Source organism: Lipophrys pholis, assembly GCF_963383615.2.
Source record: "Lipophrys pholis genome assembly, chromosome: 5".
Taxonomy (NCBI): domain Eukaryota; kingdom Metazoa; phylum Chordata; class Actinopteri; order Blenniiformes; family Blenniidae; genus Lipophrys; species Lipophrys pholis.
In genome coordinates this window covers 14660927-14675320 of record NC_137628.1, presented here as the reverse complement: position 1 = coordinate 14675320, position 14394 = coordinate 14660927, and the positions used below count along the sequence as shown (strand labels likewise).

The 14394-nt window shown below is 41.9% G+C and overlaps 1 protein-coding gene across 1 annotated transcript; it reads left to right on the top strand.

Moving 5' to 3' along the window:
* Positions 1-1504: 1504 nt before the first annotated feature.
* On the top strand, positions 1505-13975 carry gaa2 (alpha glucosidase 2). Its single transcript, XM_080462922.1, has 21 exons — positions 1505-1684; positions 2340-2453; positions 3260-3829; positions 4702-4847; positions 5125-5290; positions 5419-5515; positions 5967-6086; positions 6757-6875; positions 6956-7087; positions 7177-7287; positions 8168-8281; positions 8361-8445; positions 8531-8648; positions 8852-8985; positions 9171-9322; positions 9944-10092; positions 10187-10328; positions 10442-10540; positions 10770-10934; positions 11259-11405; positions 12472-13975. Exons 2-21 carry the CDS (start codon positions 2361-2363, stop codon positions 12532-12534), a joined length of 2922 nt encoding a protein of 973 aa, XP_080319048.1. The 5' UTR covers positions 1505-1684; positions 2340-2360; the 3' UTR covers positions 12535-13975.
* Positions 13976-14394: the final 419 nt, after the last annotated feature.

Sequence of the window (14394 nt, the reverse complement as noted above, 5' to 3'; positions counted from 1 at the left end):
CCAAAAGCAGCATCAATAAAAGGAAACGAGCTCCTGAACTTTTTACGAACCAGTTTATTTTGACTGACCTTAATGATCAATCATGTTTTCTTATAGGGTGAACACAAGTTGAAATTCTTTGAATCAGACTCTTTCAACTGTTGTTTTTTCCAAAGGTTTCAGTGAAATCTCCGGAGCTCCGGAGTGGCCATCTCTCTGTGGCCACACCAGGGCTCCGTACATTCCTTTATGGTAAGCTTGAATTAATAACTTGAGGAAACGGATTACTATCTCATGGCCACGGATTAGATTATCTCTTTCCCTTGCATTATTAACTTGAGGGAATGACTTATTATCTCTTTGTCACGCATTATTATTACTTTTTTTCTTTATGGACACTCATGGGCTCTGTATCAAGATGACTTTTGCATGTCTGTAATTTACATGGTTTAAATAGAAAACACCAATATCTAATGTGGTCAGCATCATTTGATTTCAAAGCGTCCATAAGAGCAAATATGACGGGGATGGCGGTGACATTGGTGAAAAAGAATAATGCGAGGGAATGAAATAATAAGTTAATAACTTGAGGGAACGAATTACTATCTAGTGGCCACGGATTAAATTATCTCGTTCCCTCGCATTATTAACTTGAGGGAACGAATTATCAACTAGGTCCCACACATTTTTTTTTTCTCTCCGGCAACTCCTGGGCTCTGTAAGTAAGACTTAACATGAGTGGGATTATTTAGTTGCTTTATTTAAATTTGTATGCAGAAAAAATAATCTATTTCATTGAGGAACCACATGGTGAGGCAATGGTTCGTGAGTTAGTGTTTTTGTGAGAAGGTCTGAGTTTAAAAACCAGCCAGGGATTTGGAGTTTGCATGTTCTCCCTGTGTGTGTGTTTCCTCTGGGTACTCTGGTTTCCTTCCACAGTCCAAAAATATGTACAGTATGTGAGGTTAATTGGTCACCACAAATTACTCCTAGGTGTGAATGTGAGTGTGTGTGGTTGCCGATCTCTGTTTGTCCTGTGATGAACTGGTGAGCTGTCCAGAGTGAATCCTGCCCTCGCTCACAGCTTGGATTGGCTCGAGGGACAAATCTCAGTTTGGACACACAGATTGAGATACAGACAGACAACTCCCCATTATCGACATTGACAAATAGTTTTGGTGCAATAATGCTCCCATAACTGGCTCCTGCACAGGAGTAAGTATAGTCGATGGATAGTAGAAGGTGGATTATTTCAGTCAAGTGTTTTTGCTATTTTTGCATCATTTATTATTGAAGAGGGCTTATTTGAGGCATGATAAAGCATGTTGAGTAACATCTGAGAAACCTAATTTAATTTGTATCTTTGGTAATAGATATTACTTTATGATACCATCCATACAGAGTGGGCATACTCCGAATACGTTGAAATTGGGTAAAGCTCCAGTATCATCATTATATGTACTGAGTATATTTTGTATTGGAAATTAACAAGTTCACATTCACACGTGACACGCAAAGCGCGAATGAGACGTCAGGCGGCAGTTGTATAAGTTCCGAGGCGTCATGAACGCAGCGCGGAGGTAAACAGAGACTGTTTGAGGTCGCCTCCGTCGTGCAACACGCAGCTCTCTGGACTTTGCTTCAGGGTTTCACTTTACTCCCGTGCTGTGTAGCGTGTGTGTATGAAGCTAGTAGGATACGGAAGGTAAGTGCTGCAGACCCTCGCACTGCTTTCTGTTGATGTTGGCTCATATTAGCTGAAGGTGCGCTGGTGCTAAAGTTAGCCTATTTCACAGCGCATTTCCCCCCGTTTAATTTCCACTTCAATGCTCCGTATCGGCTATTTACTGTGTTTATATTTCTATTTTGTAAACACTGTGTGAAAGGCCAGTTATTTAAACCCAGAATTGATCCAGGCACTAAACGTGTCCTTTTGTTGAACTTTGACATTTACGTTTTTTTTCTACGCTGGGCTAAATAAAGTTAGCGTCAACAGCTCGTGTTGACTTGAAGTAACGTCTCAGTAAGACATTGAATCATCCAGATTTTTAAGGGGAAGGGAGGACATGTGTGCTCATGTGAACTTTGTATGAAGGCTAGAGTTATAGCCAGCTACAGCAGCTCCACAGAGGATCGTGAACTGTGCACAGCTGTTTCTCATCTCACTGTGTCCTCATGTTACTCCTCTTTAATGCACGAGCTTCAGTTTAGCTTAATCTGCTGACAATTTGAAGGAAGCTTGAATTTTCTTTCTAATTTCTTCCACCAGCTGCAGGAAATGATTCCGTGTTAAACGTTGAACTCTCTTTGTGTGTGTGTGTGTCCCTCTTTGTCTGTCTATTTCTCTCTCTCACTGACAGACTCACTCCAATATAGTCACCATGGTGTCGTACAAGCGCCTGAACCCAGAAGACGTCCATTTTTCCACCTCAGTTTTGTCCGAGGAGCTTTGTCCAGCTCAGGAGGAACTTCCTGTGAGTCTATGTCTGCTCACACGGCTTCACTGCTGCTGATCTTCAGCGATAAAGATCACGCTCCCCCTCATTGGATGATCCACAATCTGATTGTTCTTTCCCCAGGATAATGCTCCTGTATCTAGGAAATCAGAGTACTTGTATAGAAAAGACAATCAAATAACACAAAATGGCCACATTTACAAAGACACTGATACAGCTGTAATGTTCTAATCCAGTCAGTGTAATGACACTGAATATGACCTGACAGAACATTGAATAATAAAACTTGCAATAAAGCAATTTAGTGCCAAGTTATGAAACTGCAGTGACGTGAATTAAAAGCACAGAACAGCTCAATAGTTGCTTGAACCTGGTGCTGTAAACACTAAATATTACAATTAAAGCAGTGTAAGTGGGTATGCTCCACTAAACTGGATTGTAACAGCATTTTTCACTTCGGTATTTGAGTGCAGTTCGCAAAAGTGAGAAGGAGGCAAGTCTTAAACTTTAGATGGTGCATAGGACGATGTCCTGGCAGAACTGCATCAAGGATATTTTTAGCTTTCCTTTCATCTGCACAGAAGATATTTATATAACAGGGCTTGTAGTTGTTGTGAGGACATTGTCGTAGATGGAAATTTAAATTGAGGGGGGTCTCTGAATTCCAGCCACAAGTACAAGACATTCATGTCTGGGTACTGATTGACTCTAATTTCACTTGTGATCTTTTGAAGTAACATGCATACTAATGTTATTTTCCTGACTGACGGGGGTGTAAAAATGTTGCTGGATGCTCATTATTTTTGATCTCCTGTTGTTTTCAGGTGCTAGAGCCAGAGGCCGCCGCGCTGCTGCCACCCCGGCCGCCATGCTCCATCACCACAGGCCTGCTGGTGATCGGCTGCCTGTTGCTGCTCCTGTGTGGGGGTTGGCTGCTGGGCACCATGTTCTGGCTGCATGGGCCCTCAAGCCAGAAGCCGCACAAGCCTCCGCCGCTGGCCCCCGGACAAACGGTGGACCCCAAAGTGCAAGAGTCTGTAAATGACTCTGCCGCTGCTTCCCGCCGGGAGGCCTGCAGCTTGACCCCCGAGGCGTGGAGGTTCGACTGCTACCCTGAACGCACGGTGGTCGTGACTCAAGAACTCTGTGAGGCGAGGAACTGCTGCTTCATCCCAGCAGCCACACCTCCTGCCCCCAAAAAACGCCACCAGAATGGGATCCCTTGGTGTTTCTATCCTGCGGACTTTCCCTCGTACTCACTGGTGTCTCTGGATGAAACGCTGCTGGGGCAGAAAGGAACTCTTGTAAAGGGAGTGAAGACCTATTACCCTGGAGACATCCTCACTGTGGAGGTGGAGACTCGTCATGAGACGGACTCACGGCTGCGTGTCAGGGTGAGTCGCATTCTCGCATCACGACTGAATTCCAAACATCAGCCATAACATGATGATGTGTAGATCCCACTTTAGCTTCTGAAACAGCCCCAACGCCTCAAAATATACACTTCACCACAACTCTGCAGGAATGTTGTACAGTTCGCCACCCTTTCTGGAGCCACTTTTCATTGATACTGACCACTGGGCACCAGGAATACCCTTTTGCCGGATAATATATCCAATCAGTAATATGTCTGAACTTCTGTCTGACGTATAATCTGTCTGACCTTTAGGACATTGCAAGAAAGATGTTTTTGGTTGTTTTTCAGGTCCTTATCTTATGTTATCTCAGAGTTTTTCGTGTCATAACAACCAGCTGACTTTACGTCTCTGTAACTCTTGTGACCAGACCTGTTACAAGATTTTTTTATACATAAAAGGGAGAAGATTTCAACACTTGATGACCCATTTTTAACAATTGAGGCACGACTGTTTTTATAATTATGTCACAACAGTGGAAAAAAAATTCAATTGTTTCTCCCAGCATTAGGATGATATGCCGTTCCTGGTAGTATTGAAGATGATCATAATAATGAAGCGAAGGGCTCAGGCTACAGGCGGCTGTGAAAAGCACACAATTCTTTGCTTGTTTCATACAAGCATGTTCTCCAGGCACGGCAAAGTAATGAGGCTGGTGTCAAATTGCAAGCATGTGATGTTTCACATCAGCTGTGCTGCGGAGTCTTAATGAATCTTAGTGACTTTTGAGGACGCTAATGTTGATACTGTGTAGTTTCTGTGCAGACAAACACTATTTACATCCGTTCTCTAAACCTTTTAGTGAAATTTCATTGCTCTGTAATTTAACTACATGCTGCTTTATGTTCTAGATAACCGACCCATCGTTTTCACGCTTTGAGGTTCCGATCCCGGTCCCCACCGCCACCAAGAAAGCTGAAAATCCCGACTATGTGGTGGAGTTCTCCAAGCAGCCGTTTGGCCTCATCGTGACTAGACGCTCCACAGGAACAGTGATGTGAGGCCAACTTGAATTGGACACAGTCTTGAGATCATGTTAAGAAATGGGGGAGGAAAACTTAAATCTTGGGGCTAATATAGGGGCAAAATATGTATTTTTCTATTCGATAAAAGCAACTGCTTATTTCCTTCTTGCATTTTTATCTTGCTACTCGAACTATTGAAGCAGCTCAATTTGTGATTTAAAAAAAAAAAGTCACAACTAGTCCAGCAACGTGTACCGAAAAGCCTCTATCGTCTACTTAAACTGATCATTGCTGGTCTCTCCTGTTAAGTTTGAACACCACCGTGGCTCCTCTCTTCTACGCCGACCAGTTCCTCCAGTTCTCCACCTCCCTGCCCTCTCGGTTCATTTACGGCCTGGGCGAGCACCGCTCCACCTTTCTCCACGACGTCCAGTGGAACACGCTCACCATGTGGGCTAGAGATGTGCCCCCCATGGTAATCACGCTCCTTAATTATATATAATATACTTCCTTTTTGTTCATGGTTTTACTCGCTGCCGTCTCTCCTCTGCACATAAAGACTAACTTAACTTTAATATCTGTGTCTTGCTTGTTAAAATGCAGGAACAGACAAACCTGTACGGGGCTCATCCGTTCTACCTGACTATGGAAGAAGGAGGAAGTGCACATGGCTTTTTCCTGCTCAACAGCAATGCAATGGGTCGGTCCACCACACATCCTCATGAAGTTTTGATATGTGTATTAATGACATGGGATCACAATAAAGAGCTGACGCTCACATTTTAGAAGATCTCATGAGTTCACATGACCTATAGCTGACATTTTAAAAGCAGAAGTCTAAAGTGGAATTCTTTTGTTTCAATCGCAACTACAGATTAACTTCCTGTTGTTTTAAAGAGTGAGATCAGTCATCATGTACATCCTAGTCATCACATGAAGCATTGCTGACCTAAACAGAAAATTTGTTCGAATTTGAAGCCTTTCTTGGTTTAATTCCGTCAGTGGTTGTAATCAGGGGTTTTTAATGTTCTTCCTCCTTCTGGCTGTGTGTATTGATCTCTCCACCAGTTTAAAGGAACATGAACAAAGTTGATAAGCCTCAAATATGAATATCTGATTTCTATACTAGTTCTGTCATTGCTTTCTTTCAGATGTGGCTCTCCAGCCCGCCCCGGCTCTCACCTGGCGCACCATCGGTGGGATTCTGGACTTTTACGTCTTCCTCGGTCCTGATCCTGGTTCAGTGATTGAACAGTACCTGCAGGTTATTGGTTAGTAGACAAGTACTATGTGATGTGCTATAAACCGGTGGGGTTGGATTCATTTTAATTCTGGGTGCACAAGCAGCCCAATGTGACCTCACCAGAGAACCAATAACATAAATACACACAACTACAAAACAAATGGCACTTTTTACAAAACCTATTGGGTACAACCTGAAGTTTTCCTTAAAGTCTTTCTTGCTGCCCACTTGTTTCTCTTTAGATTAATGTGGGTAAAAGCCTCAGCACTGTCTGTTTCTGCAGCCTTTAGTATCCATCTTTTCACAAACTCTCCTTCGCTTGATGCCAACAGTAGCTTGTTGAGAGGCCATTGGTTTCAGTGCTGCATCACTGATCTCTGGTGTGTTGAGCATCGCTGCCTTCTGCCTGGTTGTTTCTAAGTTTTTGTGAGTTTGACTTTTTCTGAAACAGTGCAACATCTGTATAAATCAGGAGTTACTTCAACAGCAGCTGATAAAAGAAAATGATTATAGACCTTTTTGGAAAAAGCTAAATAAACCAAATGAAAATTTAAGCCTCATATTCACCAGTGTCATTTAACAAATTGCCTTGAAGGTTCTTCATTTGCCTGCATTTTTATTTATTTATTTTTTTTCTGATGACACCTGCTGCATTCAGTCGCACTTCTCACGTCATTTCATCATTGTTGTTGCCACAGGACATCCAGCCATGCCCATCTACTGGGCTCTTGGCTACCACCTCTGTCGCTGGGGCTACAACACCAGTAACTCTACCTGGGAGGTTGTGAAGAGCTTGAGGAATTCTGGGATACCTCAGGTAGTGTTTGTGAGATTGTTTAGTGACCGACCCTCCAGCTGCTGCTCGCTCTGACTGTGTGTGTGTCTGTCTGTCGGCAGGATGCTCAGTGGAATGACATCGACTACATGGAGCATTTTATGGACTTTACATTTGATTCCACAAAGTTTGGCACGCTGCCCGACATGGTCCGGGACCTGCACGCTCATGACCAGCGCTACGTTATGATCCTGGTACGCACACTTAAGGAGAAGATGCCCTTAGGTTTGTCATGGAGTGTGTGAGCGTGTGTGTGCGTGTTTAACTATTGTGTATTTTACAGGATCCAGGCATCAGCAGCACACAGCCTGAAGGATCATATTGGCCGTTCGATGAAGGACTGAAACGAGGAGTTTTTATGAAAGACGCTGAGGGAAAAACACTTATTGGAAAGGTGGGACATGAGTCAAAGTAACCAAAAAAAATAAGAAAATCGTTTTACACCAAGTTTTGGATTGAATGGAGGTTTGTTTATGAACGGGGGTCATGAAATACACGGGTGATTAAAAATGAACGAAAACTCAAATATATCACAGTGCGTAGTACAATGACCACCCATCTTTCAAATCTGATTTGTACTGAGAGGCATATGTGATTACTGTTTTTCGTTTTTTTAATCCCCCCAGTGCACTTTATTTTGGCCCATTAGGGAGATTACAAATCTTATTGTTGCAGTTTAAGGCGGTTTCATGTTGTCTCATAGATATTAACCATGTCCATCCACATATTGTTCTGTTGCAAACTGTGTCTAACTGAAGGAGCTTCATCATGTTGTCATTGATGTGGACCAATGTCAGCTCTCGCCTGGGTCTCTCCAAACAGACCCACAATCCCCTCCATACATGAAGTGAAAGTCTAGAAGCAGATCACAGTCAACTGAATAGCTGAAAAAAACCAGACCGGTCTATTAATAACATGCAAACAATTAAACTAAAAGGGCCTCGTATGAAGTCAAACAGAACATTTTCTGTGTACTGAATATTGCACCACTGTAACACCGCCACAGTTAATCCAGGGACGGACTGGACAGTGGCCTCAAACAAGCGTCCTCCATGCATAAACCTGTCCAATGGCGTTACAGCCAAATCAGAAATCCTATAATTCACTGTACTGTCTGCTTATTTTGTCCATTTCCCTTTTCTTCATCACTGTGAGATCACAATGAACATCTGAGAAAATGAATGACCTTGCACTATTAACACACCAAACATCACTGGTACTTTAATTATGTTTATGTTTCTGTAACACAAGAAATTCTCTTCATCTTCCTCCAGGTGTGGCCCGGTCTGACGGCGTACCCGGATTTCTCTGATGAGGTGACGCATGAATGGTGGTACGACAACCTGCAGCGCTTCCACGACAAGGTTCCGTTCGATGGGTTGTGGATTGTAAGTGTGATAATGAAAAGAAAAAAATTATTTTGTAATTCTTGATTAAAATCTGTTTACTGAAGCTTTTTGGTTTCAGGACATGAATGAGCCGTCCAACTTCCTCGACGGGTCCACTAATGGCTGTCCATTAAACGACATTGAACATCCTCCTTATACTCCAGGTGAGGGACTTTTATTCAAAACCACACAGTGAGTGTAGTTTTAAAAGTCTCTGGTTGTTTAGATGTGTCCGCTTTTTCTTTTCAGGCGTTCTGGGAGATTTGCTGCGAGCCAAAACTGTTTGTGCCACTGCACAGCAGAAACTGTCCGTTCATTATAATCTGCATAGTCTCTACGGACTCATGGAAGCTCAAGCTTCTGCAAGGTTTGGATCTGTATTACACACACACACACACACACACACACACACACACACACACACACACACACACACACACACACACACACACACACACACACACACACACACACACACACATGAGAAAACCCTGGATATCTGCTAAGAAGTTTGACCATTTATTTATTTATTCATTCATTCATTCCCTCCTCCTCTGTCTTCTTGTGCAGTGCTCTGAAGCGGATTGTGGCCAAAAGACCTTTTGTGATCTCTCGCTCCACCTTTCCCAGTCAGGGGTTGTACTCTGGTCACTGGCTGGGAGATAACAGGAGCCAGTGGAAGGACCTTTACACCTCCATAGCAGGTTCAAAGTGCTGCACTGCAACAATATTGTGACGCACCGAGAGAAAAAAATTCTGTCTGGGAAAAAAAAGCAAATTAGACAAAATTCCAGTTTTTGAGATGTTTAGGCTTAAATTTGTGTTAAAAACCATTAATTTGATTGCTGGATGTCAGTTTTATCATTTCCAGTTGTCTCCTTGCGTCCAGGTATCCTGACCTTTAACCTTCTGGGCATACCGTTGGTGGGAGCCGATATCTGTGGCTTCAGCGAGGAGCCGCAGGAGGAAATGTGTGTCCGCTGGACCCAGCTGGGGGCTTTTTATCCCTTCACACGGAACCACAATGCCATCGACATGCAGGTAAGGCTGCAAATCAATCGTTGTATACGATACAGGAGACCTGCCACATATAGCCCACATGTCCTGTCCTGTCCTGTCCTGTCCTACACTTGAATATTACAAATGAACCACAGTCTGAGTGAATCTGAATCAGACCATCATGTGCCTGCTGATTTGATGGTTTACATTTTCCCCCCAGAAAATCCTTCTTTTGATTTAGAAAAAAAACAAACTAAAACCTATTTGTTTGAACTCTTTGGGATTTTATGTGTTTTTTTTAAGTAAAGTTTCACAAAGCCATTTGCCCCTACTGTTCAGAACAGACTTGATACACCATCTGGAATCCATCAGTGGTATGGCCAGATGAGATGATGTGGAGCGAACAAACGGTTCCCTTTCATAGCTCTTATGTTTTAGTTTTAGTTCAGTTTTTAAGCTTGACTTTGCAGCATATGAAATTTCCGATTATAAAATTAACTTTAGGTTAAATGAAATTCATCAATATTTCTAAAAGATGCAACAGAACATTTTTAATATACCATCACTGATTGATTAATAGTTGTAAGTGATTAGGTAATGTTTGAATTTAATAATATTACAGTCTGGAGTTTGGAACTGTTTGTTTTTAAAATGTTTGTCCAGCCTCAAGACCCGATGGCCTTCAGCCCGGTGGCTCAGACAGCCATGAAACAGGCTCTGCTGCTGCGCTATTCCCTCTTCCCCGTCCTCTACACGCTCTTTCATCACGCACACGTACACGGACACACTGTAGCACGGCCGCTAATGTTTGAGTAAGTAACGCTCTGAAACCACAAGCGTTTACTCTGCTTTTATTATTTTCTGTTGAGCATCAACGTCACTGTGTGTGATCTTTCTGTTTAAAAGGTTCCCCAAGGATGTCCAAACCTATGCAATCGACAAGCAGTTCCTCTGGGGGAAGAGTTTGCTGGTGACACCGGTTATGGATCCTGGAGTGGATCATGTGGTCGGTTACTTCCCAGAGGGTCTGTGGTATGACTACTACACGGTAAGACCTGCTCCTCCTGTACATCTCTGTTAATGTAGCGCCTTGAATTACCAAGCAGCTCTGTGAGTAAACGCTGAATGGTGGAAAGTATAACGTGTTCTTGTACGTCTCAGGGCGATTCAGTGAAGAGTAAAGGAGAGGAACTCCGACTTGACGCACCTCTGGATAAGATCAACCTGCATTTACGTGAGGGTTCAGTTATACCAACGCAGGTAAATTAAAATTGTTAGTTTATTCGTTTCTTTTTTGTGGCAAATGCTTTTTTTTCTCCCCTCCTACTTTTAAATGAGTGTTCTTTAGGTCAACACAGATCAGACGCCAATTTTTTGTAAAAAGTCGCATTTATTGATGTCAGTTTCTGATTTCTTAAATGTGAAGTCGGGATCCAGCTCCTCGAGATTCATTAACGGTGTAACTTTCCCTCCATGTGCGACTGAACAGGCCCCCAATCTGACTCTGTGGGTGAGCAGCGGTCAGCCCCTCCACCTCGTCTCGGCTCTGTCTGACGACGGCTCGGCCAGCGGAGACCTGTTCTGTGACGACGGAGAGAGCATCGACACGTACGAGACCGAGCAGTACGCCTACATCGTCTTCAACGTGGCTCAGGTGCTCGCACGCAGACGTTTTGACAGATGCATACAATTAACTACACAAGCTGTGGATCCCGTCAAATAAGGGAAAGTTTGGATTCTGTTTGAAAGCGGCTGAAGTCCCATCACAGTTTATAGTGAACGGTCAGCATTCGTGTTAATATGTTAAGTTGCATTATTTATCTTTTTACGTAAATTCTGTTCACGGTGAGTCACAAAACACGGCATATAACCATATAACATCGGCTCTTTTAACCCGTTGTTTCAGGTTCTTAAATTCCCCCCCGACACGTAAACTGGAGCTTAATGTCGATGTAACCAGATGATTCTGTCTCTGCAGAACGTGATGAGCTCTCAGGTGCTCCACAGCAACGTGGAGGCCACCTACATCACGGTGGAGTCCGCTTCCTTTTACGGTGTGAAGGAGAAGCCGAGCCAGGTGCTGGTGAACTCCCAGGATGCAACATTCGCCTACACGGAGAACCGGGTGAGTTCAGGAGGAAAGGAAGAACGGAGCAGAGTTGGTTCAGTCGTCTCTCAATGTCTAACAAAATACTTCATCTTGTCAGTCTATTGGTTCTAAACTTTTCAGACATGAAAATAAAAGCCTTGATTCTGTAATAACTATCAGATTTAAGCAGTTAAGTTGTATATTAAAGCTGCTCACTTACATTAACATTTTTTAAATATTTTCCATTTATGTTACAGCAACTCTTTGGTTGTTTTCATTTCCAGCAAAATTTTCCCCTCTAATCAACCCACTCTGACTTCATGATGTAGGTTTGGAAAGCATGAATAAAGGACGGCTCACATGGTGTCAACCAAATGTATATTTAGATTTAAATTCTACATTTTATGATGTTATCGGACTAAATCGTCTCAGCTGTCATTGTTGTATATAATTGGAAACTGTGCAATGATGATTAAAAATTGATTCTATTCTACACAAGTAAAAATATGTAGTATTGGCAGCAAAAAAATAAGCATTCATGTCCAACCCAGCAGCAATGAACCAGGGGAGAGCACTAACCACTGCACGAACATAAATCATCATATCAATAAAAGTAGCAAAACTAGAATAAATATTGAAGTCTTTAAGTAAAAAAAAAAAAATGTAAAATTGGTCATTGCGAAGGACAGTCCAGTGGTTTGTTTTACAAAAGGCAGATCTGAAAGGATGCATGTAACCTGACATACTTAATGAAATATCAAAGCGGAGCGCTTGAGTTGTGAAATAAATAGTTTGAGTTTCCTTTTAAAATGTATTGCAGTATCCAGTTTTTTAGAACAGAATTGGTCATTACCTTCTTTATGGTTTTCACTCAAGCTTATTTGTTGTTTGTTTTATCTCTATTACACTAACAACTGCTGCAGACTAAATACCAAGACTTAACAAGTATTTAGTTTTTATTGCTTTTCAGTCCTACAATTTGTAGAAAACATGAGGAGATTCGGTGAGAAGTGGAACAAAGTTGCGTGAGGTGCAGTGTGATTGGAGCTTTGTGAGAAGGATCGAGTAGATCCACTGATCATCTTTGTCCCTTTTTCTGCAGGTTTTGACTGTCGCAGATCTCGGTTTGAACCTCAGTCGGAACTTCACCATCAGCTGGAGCTAAAAAAAACAACCAAAACAAAAAACAAACAAACTCTCCATCTCGAGTTTTATTTCCTCATGAGGAGACAGCTGAGTGCAGGCTGTAAGTATCAGGATAGACATGGTTCTCATTGTTTGGACTCTCTGTTCCACAACGTGGGACGTCAGCGAGGAGGCTGAAGTGTCTTGTTTGACTTCCCGGAGGACTCCTGTCCGTCTCCACGCGGAGAGGAGGAGTTAAAACACTGAAGGGTCAGACATTTGGGATGCATGCTCGTATTTAAATTTCATACCTGCTGTGGAGATCAGAGCCAACACACACTTTGTGACAGATCAGTGTGTGAGCGCATGTAGGCCACACACACACCTTTTTTTTCATCCTCTGTTCAATCCATCCAGAAAGATGAGGTGCAATAAATAAATGTAATGTAGAATTGTTTAAAATGTGATGAGAATCTGGAGAAAGTTCATGTTTGTTTGTTTTTTTCGATGCTTGAAAGTTGTTTACAGCATATTTTGCACTTTTTCATCCTGCAGTTTGGTGGATGTAGACTGAGGTGCCTTACGATTTCTTTCTTGTGTGTTTGTGAGCAGATTTGACTTTTTTATTTTATTTTTTTCTCCCCCATTCTGATTCAGCTTTAAATCAAACATGCTTCCATTAATGGAGACCGCAGTACTGACTTGCATGAGGAGTGCTTAAACTGCAAAGCTAAATGTTGTGCAGTCCTTTTAATTGTGGCGTTTTTAAGTTTGAGCTGAAAGTAAAAGTTTAAAAAATCTTTGTGTTAGAATTTAACACAGATGCTGTAAAATGCTGGTCTGAATTTTTAAAGCCTTTTTTTCTTTTCTTTTTTTTGTTGTAACGGAATACAAGCTGAGACAAATCTGCACCTTAACCATGTTTGGAAAGTAGCTTGCTGTGAAGTAACGCCATAAAACAGATCCTAGGAAGTAAACCGTGAAACCAAAAATAGGCAGTATTTTATGACGCCTCATGTTTTAATTTTTTGTAAATTCTGAAATATACTAAAATCGAACTACTGGAAGTCTGTTCTTTCTTTCTTTCATCAAACTAAACATGTATTTTGTGAGGCACAAACATCAATGTGTTTTGGGTTTGTTTGAGAATGTACTGAAGTCCAATGACCACTAGAGGTCAGACTTTCTCAATCCTGTGATCATTCACAAACCTCATGTGTTGATTGAGAAATGAAACTTTTTTTTTTTTGTTTAAGAACATGATAGTGTGGTTCAGATTCAGGGAGGAAAATAACATTCTGTCCCTACATCTCCAATCAAAGCTTCTTCCAACATAACTTTTTTTCTTCAGGAAAGTCTGTACATGGGATATTTTGAAGACATTGTCATGCTTTCCACAAATACATTGAATTTGACTATTGTAGCTTGATGATTTAATAAGATTGACTTTTAATTTCCAAATAGATTGATTTAAGAAGAGTAAAGGTTTGAGTCTCCCATTGCATTTTTCCCAGCATGCTGCTGTGCACCTGTTTTCCTCAAGGAGAAATACTATCTATTTCAATGGCTGACCTATCAAATCTGTTAAATTGGTCTTTTACAAGTTGTCTGGTGGGCTATGCCACTGTAAATCACTTTTTTAAATTTATTTTATAGCTCTTTCCGAATTGAGTAGCAGTAGCAGCCACACACCACTGAAATGCTGCAGGTCACCCCAAATCCGAGCAGAGCTTCATGTGGCCCTTTCGCCCTGCTCCACCGGCCATCAGGGTGTCGCTGGAAAATCAAATGACAATTACTGTTATTGGCTTTTTTACATTTATGGTGACATTGTTCAGGTTATTGGTCATTATTGCATTACTGGTTGTCCTTGGCCATCACAGCTAGACAATGAAAAAAA